Below are 27,121 nucleotides of genomic sequence, written 5' to 3'. Positions count from 1 at the left end.
ACACCGAAAGTCACGATCTTGGATTAATAATGGTGCAAATAAAATAAAAACAACAAATTTTAAAAAAGAGCGAAAATATAGTATATTTTTGGAATACACACATATAAAAAATGATATTAAGATAGCAAATTACCATGACCCGATATGGTTTGCGGGCATACTTTAATTGCGCCAGAAATAGTAGCTAAAAAATATATATATTAATTTAAAAATATATGTAACTTAAATATAAGCGAAATAGGCACCAACTTCACGGGGGCAATGGGGAATAGCCTACCGTATTTTTATTTTAAAGGGGGCATCGCCCTCGTACTTAAATTATAACGAAAGTGAAACGTAATAATAGTATCTTGCTTTAGTGTATACAAATTATTATAGCATAAATACCTAATGAGTTTTGAAATGGAAATGTTCGTCAAAACAACTTATTGTCTAATTATGGCTTGAGATAAAATACCACGATAGAATTGAAATAATATCGATGTACAGAAGTTTAACTTTATTATTTTCCTCGTGCTCAAGTCTAAAAGTCGACGCATATATACAGGGTGTCCCGCGAGGATTTATCCATTGCAATATCTCCTGAAATAATGGAGATATCATAATTCTGGTTTTTTAATAAGATTCACAGGGACAAGAACTACAAATATTTTATGTTTTAATTAATTTTTATGTTTTGGTAAAAAAGTTAAAAAATGTATTTTTATTTAATTATTTAAAAAAAATTGAATATGGCCATTTTGTAGAGTTTATTTTATGTTTTGTTGGTAATTTGAGTATGGCATAGTCCGCAATTTAAATACCTAATTTAATGTTTCGATATTATCATCTTGTCCCATTTTTTGGCAAGACATAAACATTATGATAATTTCGCAGTTTTTTAGTTTTTTCGAAACTAGAAAAAATATTGAAAATTAGAAAATTGATGAAATTAAAATATTAAAACGTCAATATTTTCAGAAAAAAAAACTCTACAAAATGGCCATATTCAATTTTTTTTTAAATAAAAAATACATTTTTTACTTTTTTTACCAAAACAAAAATTAATTAAAACATGAAATATTTGTAGTTCTTGTCCCTGTGAATATTATTAAAAAACCAGAATTATGATATCTCCATTATTTCAGGAGATATCGCAATGGGTAAATCCTCGCGGGACACCTGTATCTATAAGATACGCTGTTATGCACGATCACATATTTTAAAATACGTTATTTTTATTTTCACCATTATTAATTCGCGATTTTTATATTTACAGTTATTTGCTTCGCTATTTTGGCCTAGACCCGGATAAATACATATAGATGGCCACAAACACTATTTACATGTGAAAAATGCATAATTTCTATCAAAATTAATAAAAAAAATATTTTGATAGTGTAACATAGGCTTCGCCTCATAGATAAGAAGTTTTATAAAAAAAAACCGTTTCCAATTTTGTTTAAATCAAATATATTATTATATCTATATAATGTCCTATACACACTACATTTCTGACGTTTTGACAATAATTTAAATTTATCATAATTATATAATTATTAATTTCATTACATAACCAACTGAATCGCCAATAGTGTTTAATTTAATTTAAATAATTAATAGTTTTCAATATGAACTTATTACAAAATGATTTAGCCAAAATGTTTACTCATAAGATAAATATTAAAGCTTACCTTAGTTAAATTATTCTATAAACGTTCATTTCGCTGTATTTACTTTAATTGTAACTCTTTAAATATTCTGCATACATTTAAATACTAATTTAATTCATATATTATTCAAATATAATGATATATTTGTATTATATAGCTATTTTAGCATAAGAGACGTTACAAATAATAATTCAGATTGTCAATATTTTTTTAATAGCAATTATATTCATAAAATAAATAATCGTACTACGTTATTAATTTCTAGAAATGTTTATGCTTAGTTATTTATTTTTTATACTTTTTCTTATATTTTGTTGAAGTTTCCATAGTTTTATACTTTTTTTATGTAGGCACGCGGATGAAATTATTTTCATAAACTTGTTTAAACTTCCTCACAAATGAATCCAGGGTTAATGTAAAATTAAATTAAATTCCTTACCAATTAGCTAGCACGTTTTCTTTTGCAACTCTCTTTTTTTTTTAATAAAATCGAATGATTTTGCGTTTTAAATATCGGCTGCAAACAAACTTTTAAGTATTCTTGGAACGCGCATATTGATATTGCTACTACATAATACGTATGCTGTTGTTAGTTCAAGTATAAACTATTATTGTAAATTTATAACAAAGGATCAGTATCTTTTGGTATACTGTTTTACTTTTCATAATATTATAAACACGCGATCCGTCTTATACGTTTTTATTATTACAAATAAAAGCATATAGATATAAAAACATATATATATATATTTCATAAGAAAATTATTTTAATTACTCAACTTTACTTTTTTTTTTGTAGTTTACGTATTATCTTTGAATAATTAATGCGTAAACATTTAACGATTATCTTTTTCAAATAAAGATACCCTTTCAAAAAAAATAATATTAATTTATTTTTGCACGACTTAATATAAATATGCTACTTGTAAATTTAAAACAAAAAATATTTTTATTTAACTTATCATAAATAAATAGTGTTATTATTATTTTTATGATTTCACTGTAAAATCTATTAATACTGCTTAAAATATAATAATTATCAGTATATCTATTACACTCAATACGTTCCTCGGTAAATTATTAACACATTAATTATCCTATAATTTATTATTCTATCGTAATATGATTTACAGATTCGTAGTATCTTTCTTAGCAATAATTACGTTTTACATTTCAAAAGTACTTTGTACATATATATTGTAATTTAAACTAAAACTATAAGTTATAATATACTTTGTGAAATGATTTGATACCTCAAGAAAACAGAACATACATAGGATTAAAATATACCGTACCACGTTCATGGCGTGTGCTATGGCTGACGGTTTGATTATAACGGTTCAACTATTAGGTATACTTTCCAAACTGTGTTCGCTATGGCTTGTGTGTGTCACATATCAAATCGTGAAACTACAATAAGGGATGCATTACTCTCAGCAGTTCACCAATTTATATTGATTGTCTCTAGTGGTTAAATGTATATATTCTAAATTCGAATACAAGTCCAGTGTGTTGAAACTTGAAATTTTGCATATCGAACACTTATTATAATAGGCCGCTATTCAAAATATCGTTTCATAAAAGTTTAAATAATTATTTTGTGTTGTATAAATATTTGGTACAATAATGTTCAGTTTGTTATACGTTGTATGTTTGTATATTTATTTTTTCGAACTGTTTTGTTTAACCATATTTCCTGGAATAACAAAGCGATGGTAAAATCGTATTACTGTTTATTTTTATTTCAAGGTATACAATTTAAAATTGTATGAATCACATATAAAATAAACACCTTTACCTTACTATTGAGTGGACATAATCTAAATACTTCTAATAAACCCTCTATACAAACATTTTATGCTTGATAAATTTTAAATAATAAGTTTTAAAGTAACGCTTTTCGTAATAAAGTTAGTTGAATAATTAAAATTTTTTAATATAGTTAAATAGTTTTTAATATTGTTAGCTAAATAATCATCGGATTTTCGTAGAATGAACATATTTTGTAACATACAAATATTTATTGATGAACATAATCTTCAATTTCTCATCCCAAAAACGACGACTAAGGTTTTAAATAAATACATTTAAATGAAAACAAATAAATAACTTTTTCTATAAATGTACTCAAAAAACGTATCTAATTTAAAAAAAATAAACTAATACCTTTAGGTTATATCCTCATTTTATATTAGGTATATAGGTAATTAAACAGTACTTATTAATCCATCCTTTTCACTCTCAAATATCTCAAAAATAAAAAAGTTAATAAAAAAAAAGTTTCATGAAATATTATTTATAAACAAACCTCTTTTGTGAGTATTTAATGTTATAAACACACATCATGTGATATATTATATCGTAGATTTAAAAACATTTTAACGCCTAAACTATAATGCTTGGTTGGCCTCTGTCCAGATATTATTATAATATCTATTGCCATTATGCGATAAAATGCATTATATACAATAATTTAGGGTAAACAAGTCAGGAAGATAAATATCCCATTTCATTGAGAATCAAAATTTATTATCCAACAAAAAAATCATATATTTAAGCTACGATAGCTGTCGTAAGATAGCGTGCGTAAAATGCACCTAAACAATCCTACAAGTTTGCATTGTGCGTGACTATTGTTAACACAAAAATCGACTTGCTGAATAAAATTAAATCGGCCCGATAATACGGTGCATTGAACTAAAATAGCGAAGTCGTAATTAAAGAAATAAAAATAAACACAATTAAGAATGACTCCGCGAAAGCGTCCACTTACAAATCGCGACTGTTGAGTCATAAAATACTTAAATTTATACACATTTTGAATCGACCTCAGGATAAGGTTAATTGGTGAATTCGTAGCTGTCGATTGCATACTCGTGTGACCAACGCTTTCAAATCATCTCACCAAAACTAAAATAGATAGCTAGTGTATTGACAACGATTTCTGCAGAGGACCTATTGAATCAAGCGAATAAAAAAATAATATCGAAAAGACAGCGGTGACGGATGCTGATGAACAGGTGGACAGGGATGAAATGAAAGAAAATATCGTCGACATTATAATTTCATCGGAGCGTGTATGTGATCGTTCCGCTTCCGGTATAATGCACAAACACCCGGTATGGTGGCGTAGAAAGATTGGGAAAGGTAGGAGCGGGTTTGTTCGAGCGATCGTGGCAGGGTAACACTTGGTATTCGCCGTTTCATCCCCCGCTCGTTCTGGTGCCCTCGTGCGCACGTTCACGCTAACGTCGAGTTTTTAATATTCATTTTTTTTTATTTTTTTTGCCAACGAACAATTTCACGAGCCAGTGCTTTTTTCCGGACTGCGGAACAACATTTAAAAAAGAAATGCGTGTCGGGGATCGGATGAGGTGTACAGTGGCAGAGGCAGCAACGGCAGTAGAAATAGCGATAGTATTACCAGTTAGTAGTGGTAGTAGTGATAGTATTAATATATAATAGTAGTAGTAGTAGTAGTAGTAGTAGTAGTATAATATGGTAGTCGCTGTAGCATTAAAGTATATAATATTATGTCATGTAATTATTAGTAGCTGTGCGCAAAATGGCTGCTGCAATGATGGCAGTAATATTAAAAACTAGGAGCAATACGAACACCATCACCTTCAATGTCAATTTTCCGGAAAATTTTTCGCAATTCCCTCGTCGATAAAAAAAACAGTAACAAATATCGATTGTAAAAATATATCTATCTTAACGCTTCGTATACGCAAAAATGTATACTTTTTTTTTTTTTTAATTACGGTAATCACCAATTATATGTGTCAAAGCAACCAAAAATATAACGCTTATATGTTAATAAATAATGACATTAAAAATACTTAAATACGGATATTAAAATTGACCTTTTCTGTTTATCAACGCTTCACCAAAATGAAAATGTATAATGATAAAAACAATTATGCCCATATCTAAAACAAAATATATCCCTGTTTTTAAGTTCTAGACCTTTCTATAGATAAGACGTTTTTGTATTTTTAAATTAATAAAAACCATGTTCATACTAATTCGTATTTCAAACACAGTTAATTTTATACAATTCAATTTTTTCATGTTACTATAAGGATAATACAAAAAACTCATTTATTTCTTTACTAGTCTGTTTCATTTTTGGTATACAGTACCGATTTTTTATTATTCTAAATCGTCGTCTTTAGGTCAATGGAACTGACTGGTACAGACTTTTAGTTGTTATAGTCATTTTGACTCAACGTTCCACTGGAAATTTAGTGCAAACATGCATTGGTAGATTAGATTAATTGATTTTAATTACTCTTTTGAATGAGTACAGTATATTATTATTATTCAATATATTTTTTAACCAAGTATATTATGATACATCGAAAAAATGAATACACAACACCGATGTACCTAAAATGCCTATATATTACGCCGTGTAATCATAATAATCATTGTAATCACGAAAATATAGTGCTAACGAGATGCCGGAAAAATGTACATAATAACAGTAGGAACGTTATTATTAAAAATAGAGTCGCTTCGAAAGCGTGCACTGCATCAGACTTCATTTAAGCCAGTTGTCGTGTAGAAAATACGAATGTAAAAGGACGTGCATTTATCGCTTACATCGTTTGAAAAAAAATTTAAGTAAGTTTGATCAATCAACACTAGTTGTTTGATGTAAACGAAAATAAAAATGATTTTATACACTACACGCTATTTCAGAAAATATGATACGTTAATCATTTCTACTTGGATTCCATTTGCAAAATTAAACTATTATATACATAACGATTTTTGTTATTATTATTGTTATTGTACTAACTTTTCGCTTTGGAATTTATGTAAAATGTTAGGTTTGTAAATTTAAAAAAAACAACAACAAAGAATATTCAATGATATAAAGTGCATATATTATATAACTGTGTGTCCGGCATAGACCCAACTGATTTATTTCTGGTGTCTCTTGGGTCTCATTTAACTGACAAAAACTTTAGATTATGAATTATTTATTGGTTTTTAATGCGTATTAATATAATTATCGACTAAATGGTTGTATGGAATTTGTTTTTAGTTAAAAAAATATTAATTTAAGCATTAGACTGTCCGTTCCGAAGAAGATTTGCAGTATGAACAAAAAGTAAAAACAAACAGAACAATTAATTATTATCTTTTACTTTTAAATTGCCTCAAACTTTTTATACGATTATAATAATATCATCTTGACATTTAATATTTCTAAATAATTTCTAAGTAATGTGTCGTTCAGCATTCACCAATAATCTATTCTAATAACCACAATCATAATCCTATAAAGTACACCATAATATGTTTTGTTTATACAAACATCAGATTCGCTAATGGTTCCTCTTTTTGTATTTATATTGAATTACATTAATATATCACCACGCACACATAATATAACATAGTTGTTTACGGTTTCTGTGGTAATTACTACACATAACTAGAATATTGTAATAATTCTTAATTAACACATAAATTAATTTTTTCTGGTATGCTATAATATCTTATAATAATATTTTGTTTGAGGTATTATAAAACGTATTCGTTTAATTTCTCCATTTTTATGCATTAATTTTCATTTATTTCCTGTAAGCTCCTACTAAAATTCTTTTAAATTATACATTAATTTTATAATTAAACTTGAAACAGAAAAAAACTTGAATTTCCTTTTCTGGTATCAATGCCGGCCGTTAATAGGAACATAACCCTCTTTCCTCCAACCACTAAATGCTGATTTCCAGTCAATACTCTACCATGAAAAACGATGGTTTTAAAACGTTTCCCTGGCGACAGCAAATCCTCTTTGTGGTGAAAAAATTAAAATACTGAAATCTCTTTTTCAATTTATTATTTTTTTTTTTTTACTCAATCTAAAAATTATATATTTTTCCAATTGTTATATAAATAATACTATATTACGTCAGAAAACTAATTTTTCAAAATATACACGAAAATACATAAATATATAACTACAAATAAAAAAATAACTTAACACTTTATGCATCTTTACATTTTATTTTTATTTTTTTACTAGGTAATACTTGTAATTCAAACAATAGTGTCTTAAGACAACCGTTATATTATCCAGAGAGTAATTATTAAGTCTTAATCTCTTAATAATTTCTATTGTACTTCTCGCCATTTGATCAAAGCTCATCTTTAGTAATATTAAAATATGAATTTTTGATCAATTTTAAATTATTAGATACTAGGTATGATTTTAATCGATAATTTATCAAAAAAATTACCCTTTTTTTATAATTGCAATAGTTAATTCAATTATTTTGGAGAAATATTATATTTGTTCATGGATATTATTCACATTTATTCGGTAGGAAATAAATTTTTTCGTAATTCAATAAATAATAGATAAATTCTGTAAATTCATTAAATTTATTTTCATATCACACTAATTCATTTTTTTAATACAGTTATAATCTTCTTTATATGTTATTTAACATATGGACAATACATAAAATAAACATTCGTGTAAAAAAGTGTAAATGAATTCAAGTTATCTAACCTATTTGATCTGAACTTAAAAATTATAATACGCTATAAATACATTATAATATATATAATAAATTAAATGACCTAATTTATTATAATATAAAATACGCATGTGTTTGTGTATGTATATGTGTCTATACACAATTATATTTTTTTGAAGAAACACAAAAGACTTCGAATTTTGATACTCGTGTCTTTTTGGAGTGAACGGTAAAAATTGAAAACTACATACGTATAAAGACCATTAAAAATATTGCTTCGCAAACACCCGAATACTTTTATTTTATTTTTTTTTTTGAGAACAACCGACTAAAGTAAAAGTGTTTGCGCAAGTCATACATAAATGTTTGAAGTAATGATATATTCATGACGTGTTTAAAATATTTGGCACGTAAGATTGAGAGAAGCTACCGAAAAACTATCAATCATAAAAAAAATGTACTCGTATACATTGACTATAGCCGGAATTGAATGTTGCTGGCAGACGAAAGCGGGTAGGGGAAGTATATAGTATATAGTCAATCGCCAAGAATGAAAAACGTTTAACGCCCCGAGAAGTTTTACCGGATAATATATTGTTTCGTATTTATATAAATATATATATTACCAATCTATGTATGCGTTATTATTTTATACACATATGCATTGCAAAGATTTCAATTTGAAACGATATTATTTTCCAAAAACGCCATTTCAATTTGACATCATCATTGCGAAAACGATTTATCCGACGACCATAATATTATAATATTAAACCGTAGAAAATAGTAATATTCTACCACGCGTAAATTACGCCGAAACGACATTCATTGTAATAAACACGAGCAATTCATTAGACCACATCGTCGACAAACTGGGAGCAGTATTGACGATAGTGATGACGATTGACATCATATTTTTTATTAAATCATTCCATATTCACTTTTGTTAATATATTTTTCTTGCTACTCTTATAGACGGCCAATCATCTGTTGATTTGTTTTTCTACATATACATATATCTGCAACCCTCTTAAATGTAGATAAAATACTTATACTTTGTCAACAACTTTTTGGTAGTATTGTCTACGCGAAATCGAATAAAATAATCATAATACGTATACACTTATATAATATTATAAAACTCGATTTCAGAGAACGGTATAAAAATAATTATAAATCTCGTTTTCAGTTTGCGATAAAAAAAAAAAACACACAAACACAATAAATTCATTCCATTTAGGTCATACAATAATACTATTACATAATATAATGGTAGTTAAATCGAATATTGAGAAATGTCAAACAGAAAAAAACAAAATTAATAATTCTCGTCCACGGAGCATAATATTATTATAACAATGTTATACATATTATGCAGTACACACACGCCAGAACTCCAAGTAGACCGTTTTGAATTAATCAACGTGTATGCAAAATAAATTAAGGTAATACAAATTTCTATTGTCGGCGATAAATAGTTTATTATTTGTTTAAGCACTTATAACACAAATATTATGTATACTATTGCTACAAGTATTATACATATACATGTAGTATCATTTTGAACCCTTTACTCTACCGTATAATAATAATAATAATAAAAACAATATACATTCTCGTTACAATGTATGTTCACCCGCCTAAATCATGTTAGTTTAAAATTAGTTACGTACCTATAATAATTTCTCAGACTAAAAATGCGCCGAGAAATGTTTACGATGAAGAATCTGGATGGAAATGCTTAATAATTGCTAAAAATTGTTTATATATTTTTAAAATATTTAATCACGAGGATGTTATGATAGTTATTATGCATCAACTCGAACTACAATTTATTAGGTTGGATCATTATTGTATTAGAAAAAAAAAACCCGTAAGCTATTTTCGTACTGAATGTAATGAATACTAAAATAATAAAATACTAAATTGGTACGTAGGTACATTTATTTCATCTCCATATTATCTTCTGTTTGATTATTTTCTTCGTCATCATGATTTCCACCGATTTCGATACTCCGTAATGTTCTGTGTACACTATACCGAGTATATAATATAATATTACAATTTTCCCCTTTGATTTAGTATTGATTCGTATCAATGTTATAATTATTTATATACCTTTATAAGTTATTGACATTTGAACAACTGGTACTTACAACAATTTACTTTCATTTCTCCTCAACTATTTAAATTCATGAACAAATTTACGTTAAACCTATACGTAGTTCATTTGTTCATTTAATGTACATAACTAAATCTTACTATATTATATTTTAAAATATAAAAGTTTATATTATACATCATACTTAACTATTCCTAAAACAATAGTGATCATTTTATAGATATTATCATAAAATACATTCAATTTATCGTCATATAAATATAGTAAAGTAATATAACTAATATTAATTATGTATTCATTTATCAAAGGTCAACCTTTTATAGTTTTCTCATAATGTTCGAACAATTATCATCAAGGCGGCCATGCATGGCATGTATAATAATTAATAGGTATAATAATTTATACCAATATGACCTACATGACATCAATAATAAACGTTTAACAATGATTCGTAAAATAAATAGCAAATACTAACACTATTCTCTCCAAAGCAAAGGGCTAATAACGAGTGGAAGGTTAACGAAGACATCGGGAACATTTGCATTTTATAACATCAAAGAGAGTGGGCTGATATAAATAAATAACGGGGTATACCGCACTCCCACACACGTACACTATGTTTTAATATTGCTGCCGGCTAAAGTTTTAAAAGTTATGCGTTTCATTAAATTTGACTATGGACCGACCGCCGGCTGCTGTTTACAACCCCTCGGAATCAAAATGAAGCCACCATATCGCTTCGTTCTCCAAAGTTAAAAAAAAAAAAATAATAATAATAATAATAATAAGCCACTTCAAAAAGAGCTACCGCAACCTAACATTATAATCATAATCATAATAATAATAAACCTTAGTGCAATGTCTACCATGGCCTTCTTACTACTATATACTCACTGTTACACCCATTCACTTTCCGAAGCACCTGAGTAGAATATTATAATACGTTCCTATCATTTTTTTTTTTTATCTGAGAAAAACTGAATTCATTTCAAGAGGATTTTACAGAAAACCAACAACGTTATGTGAAGTACTCTACATATAAATCGTATTTCCCTTATTAATGAGCTAAAATAAAAGCTAAATTTTCTCATTTTCCATGGATAACATTCATCGTTCATTATAGAGACAAATATAACTTTTTTTAAGATACGACGCTAACTCGATCATATTTGACTTCCCAAATATGAATTTGCAAGTATAAAATGCTAAAGCTTTAATTTTTACTTGCATTCATTTCAAAACACAATAGTTTTAATTTTTTGTGTATTTCTTACGCATAATAACTGTTGACTATATGTTATATATACGAGTATATTTCAAAATAAATTGTTTGATTTTAGTTTCAACATATATAATTTATTAACTTTGTATTATATTATATTAAGTACAGTTTCTGTGTTCTTACCATAGTATACCCCCGATTGTCAAGTATGTTTGTTATAGTAAAATCAATGTAACTCCCAGATCATAAAATTACTTCAAAATTTCTTTCAATAATCATGCCGACAGAATTAAAACTCAAATCTTTCCAAATTTATAAATGTCATAGACATGAAAAAAAAATTGAAACACAAACATCAATTTTAAAATTTATTTATTCGTCGGGGGCTGATCAAACACTAATATTTTTAATAATCGAATTCATCTGATTCAACGTTTATAGACGTGTGATATAATCTGTGTGATACATATTAAGCGCGATACTTAGTGAGAATATTATGGTGTTTGCAAAAGCAAGATTAAAGAGAAAAACGGGTAACCGACAGCAGCTAAATGGGATAAGGCAAAGGAGATGATGAAAAGTAACCCAACATTTGGGTCTAAGTGCAATGAGAGTAGAAACATTTCTACAGAACACCTTTAATGGACGTTTGTAAAGTCCTATAAATTGAGGAAGAGTTATAAATCAGCGAGCTAAGGTAGCGCAATTTATTCCAACGTGACTTGAAGTCTTAGGACAATAATCCTTACGATTTTAAACGGTTAATTTCCAAATGTACATTCAATTCATTCTGTGTGCAAAAGTTAGTAGTCCCAAATAATTTTAATAGGTTTTTTCTCAATTCGTTACAATTTATGTACACAAATTGCAAATAATAAGTAAAATCTCATTTCCCCTTACCCCTATTATCCGACCACCTAAAAGACAGTAGTTCACTTTCTTTTTTGTTCAACTTCTATTATTTTTTCTTTTTTAACGAGTGCTCGTTAAAATTCTTCAAGAAGACATTAAGATCGTTGATTAATGAGCGTTTTATAATAATAAATTGGTGGGGGCTAGCAATTGCAAGTTTTTATTCTGTTCAATCGTAAATGCTGCAGTAACACGAATTTATAATTAATTAATCTCGTTAAGATAACGTTTGGAGTGGACAAAAGACAAATACGAATTATCGGATCTTCAAACCAATCTTTTTTTATATTATTCTTATTTCAAATACTGTGAAATAGATAAGGTTAGTGTTTTAATTGGCAGTACCGATAGTTAAAATTAACAATACGATAAAAAATGAAAAAATAAACAATATAATATGCACAATATAATTTTATATTGTATCATCGTGTATTACTGAAACGAATACATTAGCGTTATATGTTCTGTGAAAATGTATTTAATCGTTTGTTTTACATTGGAATAATGTTAATGGAGTTTTGAAGTTGAATTACATTGTATGCACGCATATATGCTGTATTTTAGTATAGTATTTATAATATGTCAATAACATGTATTATATGTTTGTTTTTCACATGAACATGTGATCCATAGAATATTTGACAAAGTTTACAAAACTATACAAACAAGTACAACATGAAATCTATTCTAATCAAAAATTTTACCAACAAACGTCATTATACATACCTACGACCTACCTAAAACTTTAATACCGATTCGCAATAACTAAGAAGTATCACAAATATATATTGTCACTGAAATAAGTATATTATTTTGAAATATAATATTATATAGGCAGTTGTATATTATTTTTATATGGTCAGCAACAATAAATATAGCGACGCGATTTTAATTTACCAGTTGACATTATCAATTATTTCATGGAAATCGATTCGGGAATATCTCTGGAGAAAATAATAAGTTTGACACTGGCATTTCAAAACACGTATCGAAGGTATTCAGATATAAATGCACTAACTTCAGACGACAGCTAAATACTTTAGACTCGAGTCCAACAAGTAATAATATATTTTTAAAGTGCATGTTGTCTACACTCAGAGTGTGACAGATTATAATCTCGATCGTAACACGTTATGCACGAACAATTTATAGCTTTTAACGTCAATATGAAATACGTAGGGTACGACAGCTTGTTCAAAATGAATACATACGTTTTTTTCTGAAAATGATAAATCTGACAATACCATATTTAAAAATTAAAAAAAAAAAATCCGTTCCGTCATTCTCCAGCCTCCTTTGCATATAAAAAAAAAAAACACGCGATGGTCTTTTCTATGCGGTAATTATTGGCACGCGCTGGTCACATTAATACAATATTGTAAACAATGGTGTTATAATACAATAATCATAACGATGAAAATTAATGATCAGTACTCAAGGAAAACTATAACATTGTGTTGACTGTATTAAGTATTAATAAAATCGTTAATAACTCGTGTTTCAGACCTGCGGGAAAGTGTTTGGGAACGCGTCTGCACTGGCCAAACACAAGTTGACACATAGCGATGAAAGGAAGTACGTGTGCAACGTTTGCAGCAAAGCTTTCAAAAGACAGGACCACTTGTAAGTTTAGAAAAATAAACTATCTTTATTCTACACATATTAAAATAGACGATTTTAAAACACAAAATGCACGTATGTGGCGTTTGAACCATTGAACCGTTCTGTTATTATAAGTGTACCAGAAAAATATTAACTTTTTCGTGTATTTTTTTTGTGTTTTATATTATATTTTTTTCGTACCATCGCACACATACACACTCGATCATAATTTCATCCGTCTCGATTGATATTTTCAAATTATACCATATTTACATAGATATATTTTTATTTATTTATTTATTTATTATTTATTTTTTTAAGCCTCCGAGAACGGTCGTAGCCTAACAATAATTTATGTTCACATAGGACCTTTTTTCATATTTATTGTGACCTTTTCTCCACTTCCCGCTACCTCTAACCGCGACCATGACCACCACTACTACCTCTCCAGCCACCACCACTGACTCACCAACCAACAACGTCTAACACCATCCCTTCACCGCCGCTTCCGAATTAGCCTCCGGCAACAGCCACCATAGCGGTCCCTCTCCCGCTCATACAGCGGGTGACTGTTGTACCCTATAGCCCCTTAGTCGGAGCGACCGACTTACATATATCGACAAGTATCGGTTTTCATTACGTCGGTAAATTGAAAACGCAACCCTGCCTGGGATAAGTATAACCGCATTGACATTATTGCCTAAGTAGGTACCTATGCGCGTGCATGATAAATTATTTTTCCCAACCCTTCCACTTAACAAACACATATACGCACTCATGACCTAACCGCAGTGCAAGCTGTTCAGAGTATCTACATATTATTATACCGTCCAAGAATTATAATAATAATATAGTAACATAAAAGTATTTATTGCAAAATAAATTCACATAAGAAACCCAAGACCCGTAGTGTTTTTTTTCGTAAATTGGAAAATGTATTCCAGTCACATATAGGGCAGTGTCGTCGTCGTCATCGCCGTTTTCTGAGAAAACGGATCTACACATTACCCACCGACACCTAAAGGCTATTATGTTATATACCTACGCACGTGAAAAATCGAATGGCTGACAACCCTTCCCCCCCTGAGTGCATAAATCGGCGATTCGAGAAAATTACGTCGTATGTAATAATACATACATACATAAACAGTCTCGTTTTCAGTTATGGTACGTGTGGAGCTTTCCAAGTAGGAAAAAATTAAAAACGGACAAAGACTACCACGCCCTCGTACAAGCGTCCACGCACGTATCGTTCAGGTATATATTATACGCATTTTTATCACGCTCCTCGCGGCTGTCCGTTTGATGGAGCGAATATACCGAACTCAACCTTTAAATATCCAAATGCCAACTATAGAAAACGTCGATTCGCCAATGTTTCTCTTATTTCAAAATAAAATCTTTTGGTATTTCCTCTCCATCCGCTCACTCGCGTGACCCGTAGTTATACATTCGTAATGTAGGTCATACAAGGACGAAGGGAATTTATTTAAATTCTAAGAAAACAATGCATAGTTGTTTCGTTTCAAAAATATGGTTCCAACATCAAACTTGTCTTAAAATTAAAATATGTGAAAATAATTTTGAAATTAGCAATGTTCCTTCCAAATAAACTCCGAGAAAACTAAGAATATTTATCATTTAGATCAAATAGAGTACCTACACACTGAGCATTGTAATACAATTAAATATTCTAGGTGGATCGTACAAATCTTTATAAATCGTTGTTTTATCGAGATAATTTATTGTTTATAGTACACACCTATTTGGTATAAATAAATGCATAGAGTTCTAACGATAGTATTCTTGGTACCAATGTTTTAAGTTTCAACGCAGTTAGTAATAAAATAATTTCAAACTCGTTAAAAGGATCAACACCGATATTCTAATATCAAAAGTTAAACAGTCGAGTGTATTAATTATTTAACTATTTTAATTAAACACACATATTTTATAAATAGTTTAAGATATGTTCATATAGGTATTTCATATTTAGTTTAGAATACATTAATTTAAACTTAAGCATTTAATATTATGTTAACATTTATTAAATCTTTCAAAAACTTTGGAAATGTATATTTATGATGAACCTTACATAAACATAGGGCAATCACAATATAGTTATTCGAGTTTTCTGTAATTAAAGTTTAAAATATTATTTATATATTTTTCAAGATGTAGTTTTGAGAGTTCAGTCAGTTTACATAAATAACAAAAGGATCATTATAACGCAGTGTATGACGATATAATATTAAAATATCATCATAAAAATAATAATATTAATTAATTAATTTTTATAAATGAAAAAATATTAATTTTCAAGTTTACATTTTACATGAAATAATTTTGTTACTTCAAAAAATAACCATAAATTTATAAATTTCTTTATGGTAATAAATATTTATTTTATATGGGCCAGTAACATCAATACCGTTATAACTACTTTACGTACAATGGAATTGTCCCTAAAAAAAGTATACTTTGAATAATAAATTATCGTTTATAATATAATTAATATTGTTTATGCACTACCATTATTTTGTTTAATATTTAACGTGTAATAGAAAATTTTTTTCTTTATTTTTTTTGTTTTTAGTTTTTATTTATCTATATATATATATATATATATATAGTTCGATATTTTAATACGTATAATAAATTTTGATATTGTTGATTGAATTTTAATTGACATTGATTCTGTAGTTCTAAAACACTGTAAATAATAATTCATTTGAAATACTTATGTCCAAAATCATTTTGAGAGGAAAAATAATATTGTCACCGGGGAACGCTTATATTTCATGTATTTCAAACCAACTCGCAAAATATGTATCACGAAATTGGCCATCGCCGTCAGTAGAGCGGCGACGGAAATAACAATTTCGTCCCCTCTAACTCGATAATATTTTAAACGAACCCTATCGTCAGAACCAGGAATCCCCGGAGGACGCCCTTCTTACCTGCCGTCCGAGATAAATGATAGCTAAAATTGGTTTCTCAATAGCCAAGATGATCGGCCGACGGGGATAGACTCGCAAGCCTTTCGGGTGGTCTCCGATCCCGATACCGATTTATATCCCCGTAACCCAATCGATTGTCAATGATTTAGTTTTCGGTATGTTGTTTCTCTTGCTGATAACGTGCAATGGCATAGGTACGGCGACGAGAAAAACAGGAGTGGAGGAGAAAAAAAAATAAAAGGAAGAAAACACTCAACCAGGTATACGAGAGGGCGGATTCCCACACACACACTCGCACGCACATACACACTATGACACCGGGTTAGGTCGTATATCAGCCGAAGGGAAACCGGAGCAATAATTTCGGCGCTGTAATACAGCTATAAATCTATTAACGCCACGCCTCCCGTCCCTCGAACCTTACACACACACACACATACACAACTTCCACCAGAGCCCTGCACCGCTCTGCCATTAGTGTTCCAGTATAGAAAACGACGAGAGAACTTTATCCGGATTGTTCTTTGAACAATAGTCGTTAGCATTTCCGACCGTGCTCGTGTTTCGGCGGTTCTATAATAATACGCCAAATCCTACTGTTTCATTTCCGACATTATATTATCACGGTGAAAAAAAAGTACCGCGGATAAAATTCTAGTGCACAGTGTGTAGTATTTTCGTATACATTTATATATAAACACGGTCACGGGAAGCATGTACAATGAGAAGGAAATAAAACAATTACTTCGGTACGCTGTAGTAGGGTGCTAGCGTGGTGTAAATAAATGTTTTGAATGAATGAACATTTTACTATTACACCGTAGAAATTAATGAAAAAAAAATTTAAAAATGTAATTATTAATGTCCCTTATTATTCGTAGACAGCAGTTAACATAACGAAATGATGAAAATTTCGACATAAGTTTTCGTATACATACATTTATTATATTAATATAATATTATATACTTTTATCGTCCTAACAAACGGTAATAGTATTGTTATAGTAAATCCACCATAAAAAGGGTCTTCTGCATTTTGGCGTTTATTACTATGTTATCTTACCGTTTATTTCCGTAAGGCCGTCAAATCCGTTTTAATTAGTTTACTTTACAGCATTTTCCGTCGACAATGGCCTCGTGGTCCCACAGGAATAAAAATATATTTTTTTTACGTTGTCGGCTGGTGGATAAGAAAATACTACAGAAAAACAGAAGATTTTTTTAGTGCCGTTTATCATTATTATTCAGTTGGCGTACGCCATTTACACATTTCTGATTTATACCTATTAGCTATCGTGTGTAACGAGAATCAGGTCAAGGTCAGTAGATTAAAGAGAGAAGTAATTGTGCCGTCATAATGGGTGGGCGTCAGAAAAAAACAGTTAAGTTATAGTAACGTCCAAACGTGTCACCAGACAATGGATAATCCTACTGATGCTGCTTTGTGACGATCGTAGAATGGTAGGTTCGAGATGTTTTCCGTACAGTTGATGAGTAGTTTTCAATATTATTTATTAAAATTATTATTACCTATGCGGGATGTTTTTTTTATATATTTTATCGTGCATTAGAATTTCCGTATTATACCTACACAATTTCGGTATTATCGCACGTCCGAGAGTGAGAACTCTCAAAAGGTAAAATCAAAAAATGCACCTGAATAATATAATATCAACGTCTTCTAAATCCACCAATCATAAGAGCAACTTGGAAAATTTTTTTATTTTTAGGGGGAGTCGGAATAACCTTTATATATTTTTTTATTAATCTATACAAAAAAAAATGACCCTATGCTCTGTACTATAAATTTGTATATTTGTAATGGTAAGTTTACATTAACATTAATATTTATACACGAAAGTAACGTTAATCAACAGATTAAATCTTTATTTCAATACGGATTTCCTTTATTCAAAATTACGTAGGTATAATTGGTATAATAGGGTTTTGTGTTTATAGCCCCAAATTTTAACGACCCCTCCCCCTCCAACCCTGTAATCACCACAAAAATAGTTGTGCCTACACAGCAATTTAATTTCAAATAGGCGATACCAATATAATATTATGAAAAAAAAATAATCACTTGTGTGTACCTGATGGTGACGATGTGCGTGTCCTGACAGGAACGGGCACATGCTGACACATCGGCACAAAAAGCCGTTTGAATGCAAGGCCAACGGATGCGGCAAGTCGTACTGCGACGCGCGGTCACTGCGCCGGCACACGGAGAACCATCACCACCACCGGCCGTCTTCCAACCAGGGCTCGCCGCCCGCATCGCCGTCCTCGTCCACAAGTTCTGGTTGCATACAATACGCGCCGGCACCAATGCCGTCGCCGCCCGGCACGTCCGCGGCCGCTACGTCCACCACGGTGGCCACCGGCGCGCCGTCTTCATCATCGTCGTCGTCGTCGTCGTCGTCGTCCGCGTCCGCGTCGTCCACGTCGACCACGTCCGCTTCCGCGTCCACCACGGCAGCGTTCGGCTCTATGTCAGCCATTTCGGTTTCGGCGTCATCGTCGTCGTCGTCGTCGTCGTCATCGCCGTCGACGACAACCACATCTGCCACGTCACACCAACAACAACAGCCACACGAGGCGACGCCCAGTCAGCTGCAAAAGCTGCTCAGCGCCGAACCGCTGTCATCGACCAGCAGCAGCGGCGGTGGTGGCGGCGGCAGCGGAAGAGCACTTTTGGCAAAGGTAAGAAAAGATTATAATGGATTACTAATATACTGATTTTCTGAGACCAAAATGAACAGTATCGTCAGTGTTGGTAAGTAACTTATCTTAAGTTACAAGTTACTAAAACAAAATTACTTTTTAAATGATTTAATGGTAGTTTAAATACATTTAATCGTAATTAATTTATATGCAATTTAAGTCACTTTTTTATTAAAATCATTCGTTACTTTTTTATGTATATATATATATACATTTTACAAACCAATTTATCGCACATGTAAATTGATCATATTATGAGTACGATTTTCTGACAGTACCTAACATTTTAATAGCTATTTGACAAAAAAAAAACATATTTTTAATAAATAGCAATTTTAAAAATGCATTTTAATTAAAAATAGATTTAAAAAATAAATAATAAAATATTACACAATTATTTTCTTCTTTGGTTCATAAATAAACATCTTATATTATCCATTGTCATTATTTAGTTAATTTAGTGATAGAAAAGTATTTAGAAAAGTACTGTAATAGTAATAAAGTTAATTTTTCATCTCAAAAGTAATGTACTTGATAACATAAAAATAAAGTAAATTCAGAATAATTTGATTATAATTTTGAAAGATAATACGTAATGTATTTTAATTACCAAAAACTATAACTTACCCAACACTCGCTATTAAATTAGTGCCGCAACTATCATAGGTACTAAGTTAGTGTCATCGAGTCGTAAATATAATACTGTGCTGTTCTGATCTACTGATGTATATACGTATGTGTATACAGTCCGACAATGTTTTTGATACTCACCAAAGTGATAATTAAAAAATAAAATTTTGACCGGGCTGTATAAATTATGCTTACACGAACGCCGGAAAACCTTATTACAGCACTGTTATATTCTATACATAGGTATTATTATTATTATCATCATAGATATTTCAATATGTTTTTTAACTGTCTTTTTAATACTTGTTTTGGTTTTTCAATACCACGATTAAGTATTTTTTTTTAAATACTATCGATAGCAATTAACATTAACATAACACAATATAATAATATATTGGTTGAATAAAAGGTATAGATGGGTGACAAACACGCGAATAAGTGTTAGGAATGTTTTGACTGTAAGTAAAGTACTTACGACTTATCAGTGTTTTTTGGCATAGAAAATATGTGTTTTGTCTATGTCGACATTTCCATTAACGCATACTAGTCTGATTTAATTAGATAAGCTTGATTAAGTGCGTTATGAAAATTATCCATTACTATAACAACGATATGGTAATAACTATAGCGTAACTGCATTTCGAATTGATTAGAAATTATTAAGCCTTTAGTATTCTAACACACATTGCATTAGAACTATTAACAAGACGTCGGCTTATGGGCAAATTATAATAATAATTTGCTTACTATGTAATATTTTTTTTCCATTTACAACATGAATATAATAACGAACAGATCATACTGTTTACTATCAACATTTACTAAATAAATTATAATTTTTATACACCATTCTAGGATCATGTTAAGTATTAGGTTCACATCGAATGGCATTATCTATTAAATGATATACAATTAACACACATAGTTTAAACAAAATCATTCGATCTCTTTTCATCAAAAAACTTCCCTGCCTATATGAATGAAATTGGTTAAAAGGGTTAATACATATTAAATAATGATTATAAATTATTATTATTTGTTTATTTATTATATTTATTTTTTATTGTTATTGATCATAATAACATAATGTACACTTTATCTATACAAACTATTATATGTGAATAGTTTGATTGGATACGCTGTAAGCATTACCTTATGCATATAAAATATAAGCACGGTAAAATATCTTTTGATGGCTATGAAACGTATATTAATGGACATTTTTATTTTTACTTACCACCACCCCCTTACCTAAAAACTGTTCGTATATTGAATAGAATATATCAATAGCAAACTTTTCAATAATGTTTTTCAAAAATAAATGATTCGTTGGTATAGCAGAAAAATAAAAAAAAAAAATGAAATCGAAACGTTCATTGCGTATTCTTTTAATCAGCTGTCGTAGTAGGTCCAAGTTTTATATTTTATTAGAAGAAGACTTGTGTTTTTGTAAATTTCATCAAATTATTTAATTGTTTAGGATTCAACTGTAACATATATCCATATCGTATATTCATATAAAAACTTTAAACTATAACTGATCAATAAAAATTGTATAAGCATTATATTTTAAGCTTTTCCTTCAAATACAGCAAATTAAACGTAATTTTTTACAACTTCTCAAAATTATATACTCAAGTGAAAAATTAAAATAAATTCTCCTTAAAACATATTGTGTATTAAATTCTATTTTTAAATGTTAAAAAACACATGAAATCAATTATTGATGCCCTTTAATAAAATTTGTTGTTGTAAAAATAAAAAAACTAAACAGTTATATCTTATACTGATATTATGCAAGACTTTACAAAGAGAGAGAGAGAGAGAGAATAATTTCTGAATTTAACCTGTAAAGAACACTTTTGAGTGTTTATAGAATACTGAAGATTGGACGGATAAAATAGTGTTTATACCAAACCAGAGTTGAATAATTGAATACGAATACGAATAAATTTAAAGAAATAATTATACAATCATTATAGAAACGTGAAAAAATGTTTGTGAAAAATGAAAAAAATAAATTTAGTAGCAGGTATCCCGTTAGTTGTGATCAACAATTTTGAACACAGAAGTATGCCTCATGTAAACTGTATAAAATAAATTTAGAGACGGAGATTTCAAATAAGTCAAATACTCATTTACGCGTGTTGAATTTATATTGAAAATTAGTGGTACCACTATACTACTTATTTGACCTTCTATGTGTACATACATATATATTATCCGCACATGGATAAAATACAGATAATAATATATTTAAGGGTCGTATTTACTGGTTAAAAATCTAAGTGTTATACGACCATGAAAAGAGACACTTGTCGTAAATTTACGTAATATATTATGCTTATACTAATTATACCCATAATTACTAAATATAGAATGTGAAAATTATGAGCAAAACATGCACTTTAAACTACATGTTGTTTCGTATGTGCAAGAAAACGTTTAGTAATGCTGTACTAGGACCTACCCTGAATCCTTATCATAGGCATGCACACGGGGGCAGCAGATGCAGCATATGCTGCCCCTGAACTTTCTTTGGGGCTACTGGGGCCGGCAGACATTAAATAATGGGTCTTGGTAAAATTATATTTCCACAAATAATTTTTTTTTCATATTATAAATAATAAATATTAACTATAGGCTCGTGGAAAAGTACACCTTTAGTGACTTAGTATCTTGCTGTACAACTTTTTATCCAAAAAAACAAATAATCAATACAATTTTAATTTTGTTACTCAATAGTAAAAAAAGTAAAACTATGGGCCGGTTTTAATGATGAATTTGAAAAATGGGCCGAATTAATTTTTGTTGTCCCTAAAACCGAATGCTGCGCACGCTTATGATCCTTGTAGATTAGTTCATGTGAAGACGAATGCATACTTACCATAGGTCGCAAGTACACTGACAAACCATAATGATGTGAATTTTTTTAAATAATTCGGCTGTGCCCGTGATTTTATCGATTAAAATAGTGTGTTTCAGTGTATTATTAAATGTTGGTTTGTATTTATTGTTCCGTACCTCACTGTAATTTAAATCTTTAATGATTTTTGCACCATTTATAAATGCGTCGCAAAATAATTATGTGAACTCTATATTTTTATAATTTGCATTCTATCAGATTTTTTTTATCAAATTTTAAAATGTCATGCGAAAATATCAAAGTGTTCAAACTTCACTAAAATTTTATATTTTCAAATAACAAATTGAAATGTATTTAGGCAACTTACACGCTCTTCATTCCACTAAAATTCTAGAACTATTTTTAAAATTTTCAAGATTTTACTCGTGTAATAAAAATGAAATATATTTTTCTAAACGTTCTCAAACAATTCATACATAATATTTTATTTTTGCTTAACATGAAATTTTAGTTAGAAATTTAATTGAAGGTAACTGATAAATGTATTGTTATATAACAATTGTATGACTTATTCTTGATGTTCTTGATGAATGTCTGAAAAAACCTAAAAAAAAAAAAAATCAAATTAAAAACAAAAAATACCATCACCTACAAAATTTTAATTTAATAAATTAATTAAATTTTGAGTGTTAAAAAGTTGACATAAGCTCGTTTACAATAATAGTTACTAATTACTATACATGTAATATGCCTGGGCATTTTTTTAAATTCATTAATTTTTTTATGTTGATTAAGAAAGTTTATTTTTTTGCTTCCATATAATAATTTAATCTAAAATCATAAATAAATTTAAAAATCTGACAGTTAGACAGTGTAAATTAAATTATAAGAAATTACCTCCTCTGTTTAAAATAAATAAGATCATATGTGACACTAATGTTTTTTTAATGATACGATAATTTTTGCTATAATAAATGAAATATGATTCAATAATAATAACAAACTAATATTTGGAAATTTCCTTACCAACGATCTTGTAAGACAATGTGGACATTTGGATATTCATCCTCAATAGATATTTGAACATTTTTTGAACTAAAAATAAATACTGTGCCAACAAATAACGTGGCTCGACTAAAATTAATTTTCGTGTACATGAATCTTATAATAATATACACAGTATGGTTTTTTCATAGACAATATGAGGATATTTTTAATATAATATGGAAAACAAGTAGAGCTAATCCAGACCTAATTTTTAATTTTATTAAATGTGTACAATTATACAATATAAACATATTAAAAAATTAATTCATTTTTTATATATTAATATATTTTTAATATGTATTATAAATATATAATAGTAAATAAATAATTTAATGTAAAAATAAAATTATTTACAGAAGAAAAATCCCAAACTTTTACTAAAGTATAAAATCCTATATTTTAATTAATTGTATAGTGTTAAAAAATCAAAGAAAATTACATATTTTAGCGATTAAAATTATTATTGCTTGAACCAAAAGATTTCGTCTTTAATCGTTTATTTTTATAAGTATTCTCAGCAATATTCCTATTAATTTTCCCCCAACCATTAATTAGAAAATAATAAAGATATATAGAATTTTATAATTGTTGTACAACTTAAAAAAACACAATAAAATATAAAAACAATATTACATACATATTATTTATTAAATAATGATAATAAGTTGTTATGTTAGACGTTTTCTATATATAAAATCAATACGTCTTAAATTTTACACACATATATGTACCATATTGATAAAACTGAAAAACAATCTAAAAATAGATATTAACCAATATCCTGATTTAATTCGATTCTTCGATGGCGATGTGATAACAGCATTTTGCTTATATTTCATAAGAATTATGGATAACGCGTAATTAATCTATTTAAAAAATATTCTAACTTAATTGATTGGGTGGACTGCCTCCACCTACCACGCTTAAACATGCCGTTTAAGTCAACCAAGAATATAATACGTATAATATAATATACACATCCATCATAATCACACAACAGCCCAAAATTTAAGACCTTATGAGTTATGATATTTCAATCCCTTTATAATTTGAATAAAATATTGGCGTTAATATTAATTAATTTTTATAATTCAAATTTTAAATATCATTTTATTTTTTTTTACTTGCTGTTTGTACTTGGCCCTTCATTTCTTGGCCGTTCTTTATAACTGCCTAATTATGATATCGTTTGAATTATTAATTTTCCATTAAAAGAAACCTCTCTGATCTCTGTAGTATATTTATTTTTAATTTCACAATATATCGGTAAAAAAACTTCATTTGAAGTGCATAAATTGTATTTATAAATATATAAGCGTTTTATAAGCTCATTTCCCAGAATTCTCGAACCGATTATTAATTTCAAAAGACCTTTGGAGTTTGAAAACAGAAATAAGATCGAAATAGGTATATAATACATAATATATATTATAAATACACAGACGATTTCACAGTCTCTGGAGCTTAGACTTCGTGCAGCTACCTCCCATATAAAACGATAATAATAAACGAGGAGCTTTATAACAATATGTTCGCATATTTATATTTTCCCATACCAATTATTTCATCGAAATTCGATTGGTCGCAATAATATAATACTGTACTCGTATTGGAATATTTATGGTTCGATAATTTAAGTACCATGCTCTATTTATAATGCCTGCTCAGTATTATGTTGTATTAAACACGCCGTTCGATTTTTATGCGGTCGTCCCTGTCTGTAGCTCGGGTATTATAGCGTGCATGTGTGTAAACCCTGGCCGAATAACATAACATTAGTAGAAATACTAAATTCAAGAGAATTTGGTTTAAAATATAAAGAAAAAGGAAAAAAATGCTGCAAAACCAATACACTGAATCTCGTCTTTTTATTTATTATTATTTGATTTTTTTCACGTACATCACGAAAACCCAGCCCATTTAAAAAAATTTAAAAATTCTTGCACCAATATTTAGCACGTAATTAGCATGTATTTACACGACTAAAAATACGATTTGCATGATACCGTTTAACAGTTAAAACATAAAATCGATCAGCCGTGCTGAAGCAACGTACATATTTTTTTCTATTTGTTTTTGGATTAACTACGCACTAAAATTGTACCGCTATTAGTGTACAATTTTACTAATAAAATTACTAATAAAACCTACGCCCACAGTTTATATATCTTATTTAGGGTATTCTCATTTTCTCATCAAGTCACGGATGATTAATAAAATAATATAAAAACACACATTAGTTGAGTCGTTTATTATTTTTAACATTCGTATAAAAGTAATTTTAAACATAATGTTTCATGAATTATTCGACACTCAAATGTATTATTTTACTTCAAATCAGAGCGTGTTTAAAATTGTATTCATTCTGATACTATCTATGTAACATTTTTAAATTGCTTATGATAAATTTGTAATAGGTATATTATAATTATAGACTAAATAAAATAGTTATCATATAATAGTTATACATACATAATACACAATTCACATATTACAATCTAACAATGTTTTGATATATTTAAAAAAATATCATTTATCATAATATTTTTTAAACTACTTCAAATCGAGTATTTAAGAACTCTCTCAGTTTTTAATTATTTACGTAACGAAATAATTTTCTGTTAGGTTTGAATATTCTTCTAATTTACAATAACTGTGTTCAAAATAAAATATATTATATTCAAATATCAAATAAGCTTGTAATAATATACTATTAAATATAGTACATTCATATAATTAACATTTAACGGTAATCTATTTTAAAATTTTTTTTTATCCTTATTCAAAATATAAGGTAATTGGTAATGTAAATGGTTTAACGTTTTTTAATGTATAGTGACCGATTTAAATAAATTAAAAATTTAATTGATTTGATTTGTCTATAAAA

At 28.7% G+C, this 27,121-nt stretch overlaps 1 protein-coding gene across 4 annotated transcripts in view; it reads left to right on the top strand.

Moving 5' to 3' along the window:
- Positions 1-27,121, top strand: part of LOC113552348 (serine-rich adhesin for platelets) — a 239,435-nt gene that overhangs the window by 153,023 nt on the left and 59,291 nt on the right. For all 4 annotated transcript variants that reach the window (XM_026955204.1, XM_026955205.1, XM_026955202.1 and 1 more), the window contains exons 6-7: positions 13,910-14,028; positions 19,091-19,670. In XM_026955204.1, coding sequence (XP_026811005.1) covers positions 13,910-14,028; positions 19,091-19,670 — 699 coding nt within the window. The remainder of the gene's footprint in view (positions 1-13,909; positions 14,029-19,090; positions 19,671-27,121) is intronic.

The sequence above is a fragment of the Rhopalosiphum maidis genome, chromosome 2 (genome assembly GCF_003676215.2).
Source record: "Rhopalosiphum maidis isolate BTI-1 chromosome 2, ASM367621v3, whole genome shotgun sequence".
Lineage (NCBI taxonomy): Eukaryota > Metazoa > Arthropoda > Insecta > Hemiptera > Aphididae > Rhopalosiphum > Rhopalosiphum maidis.
Note: the sequence above shows the minus strand (reverse complement) of the source record. Positions and strands in the feature narration are given on the sequence as shown.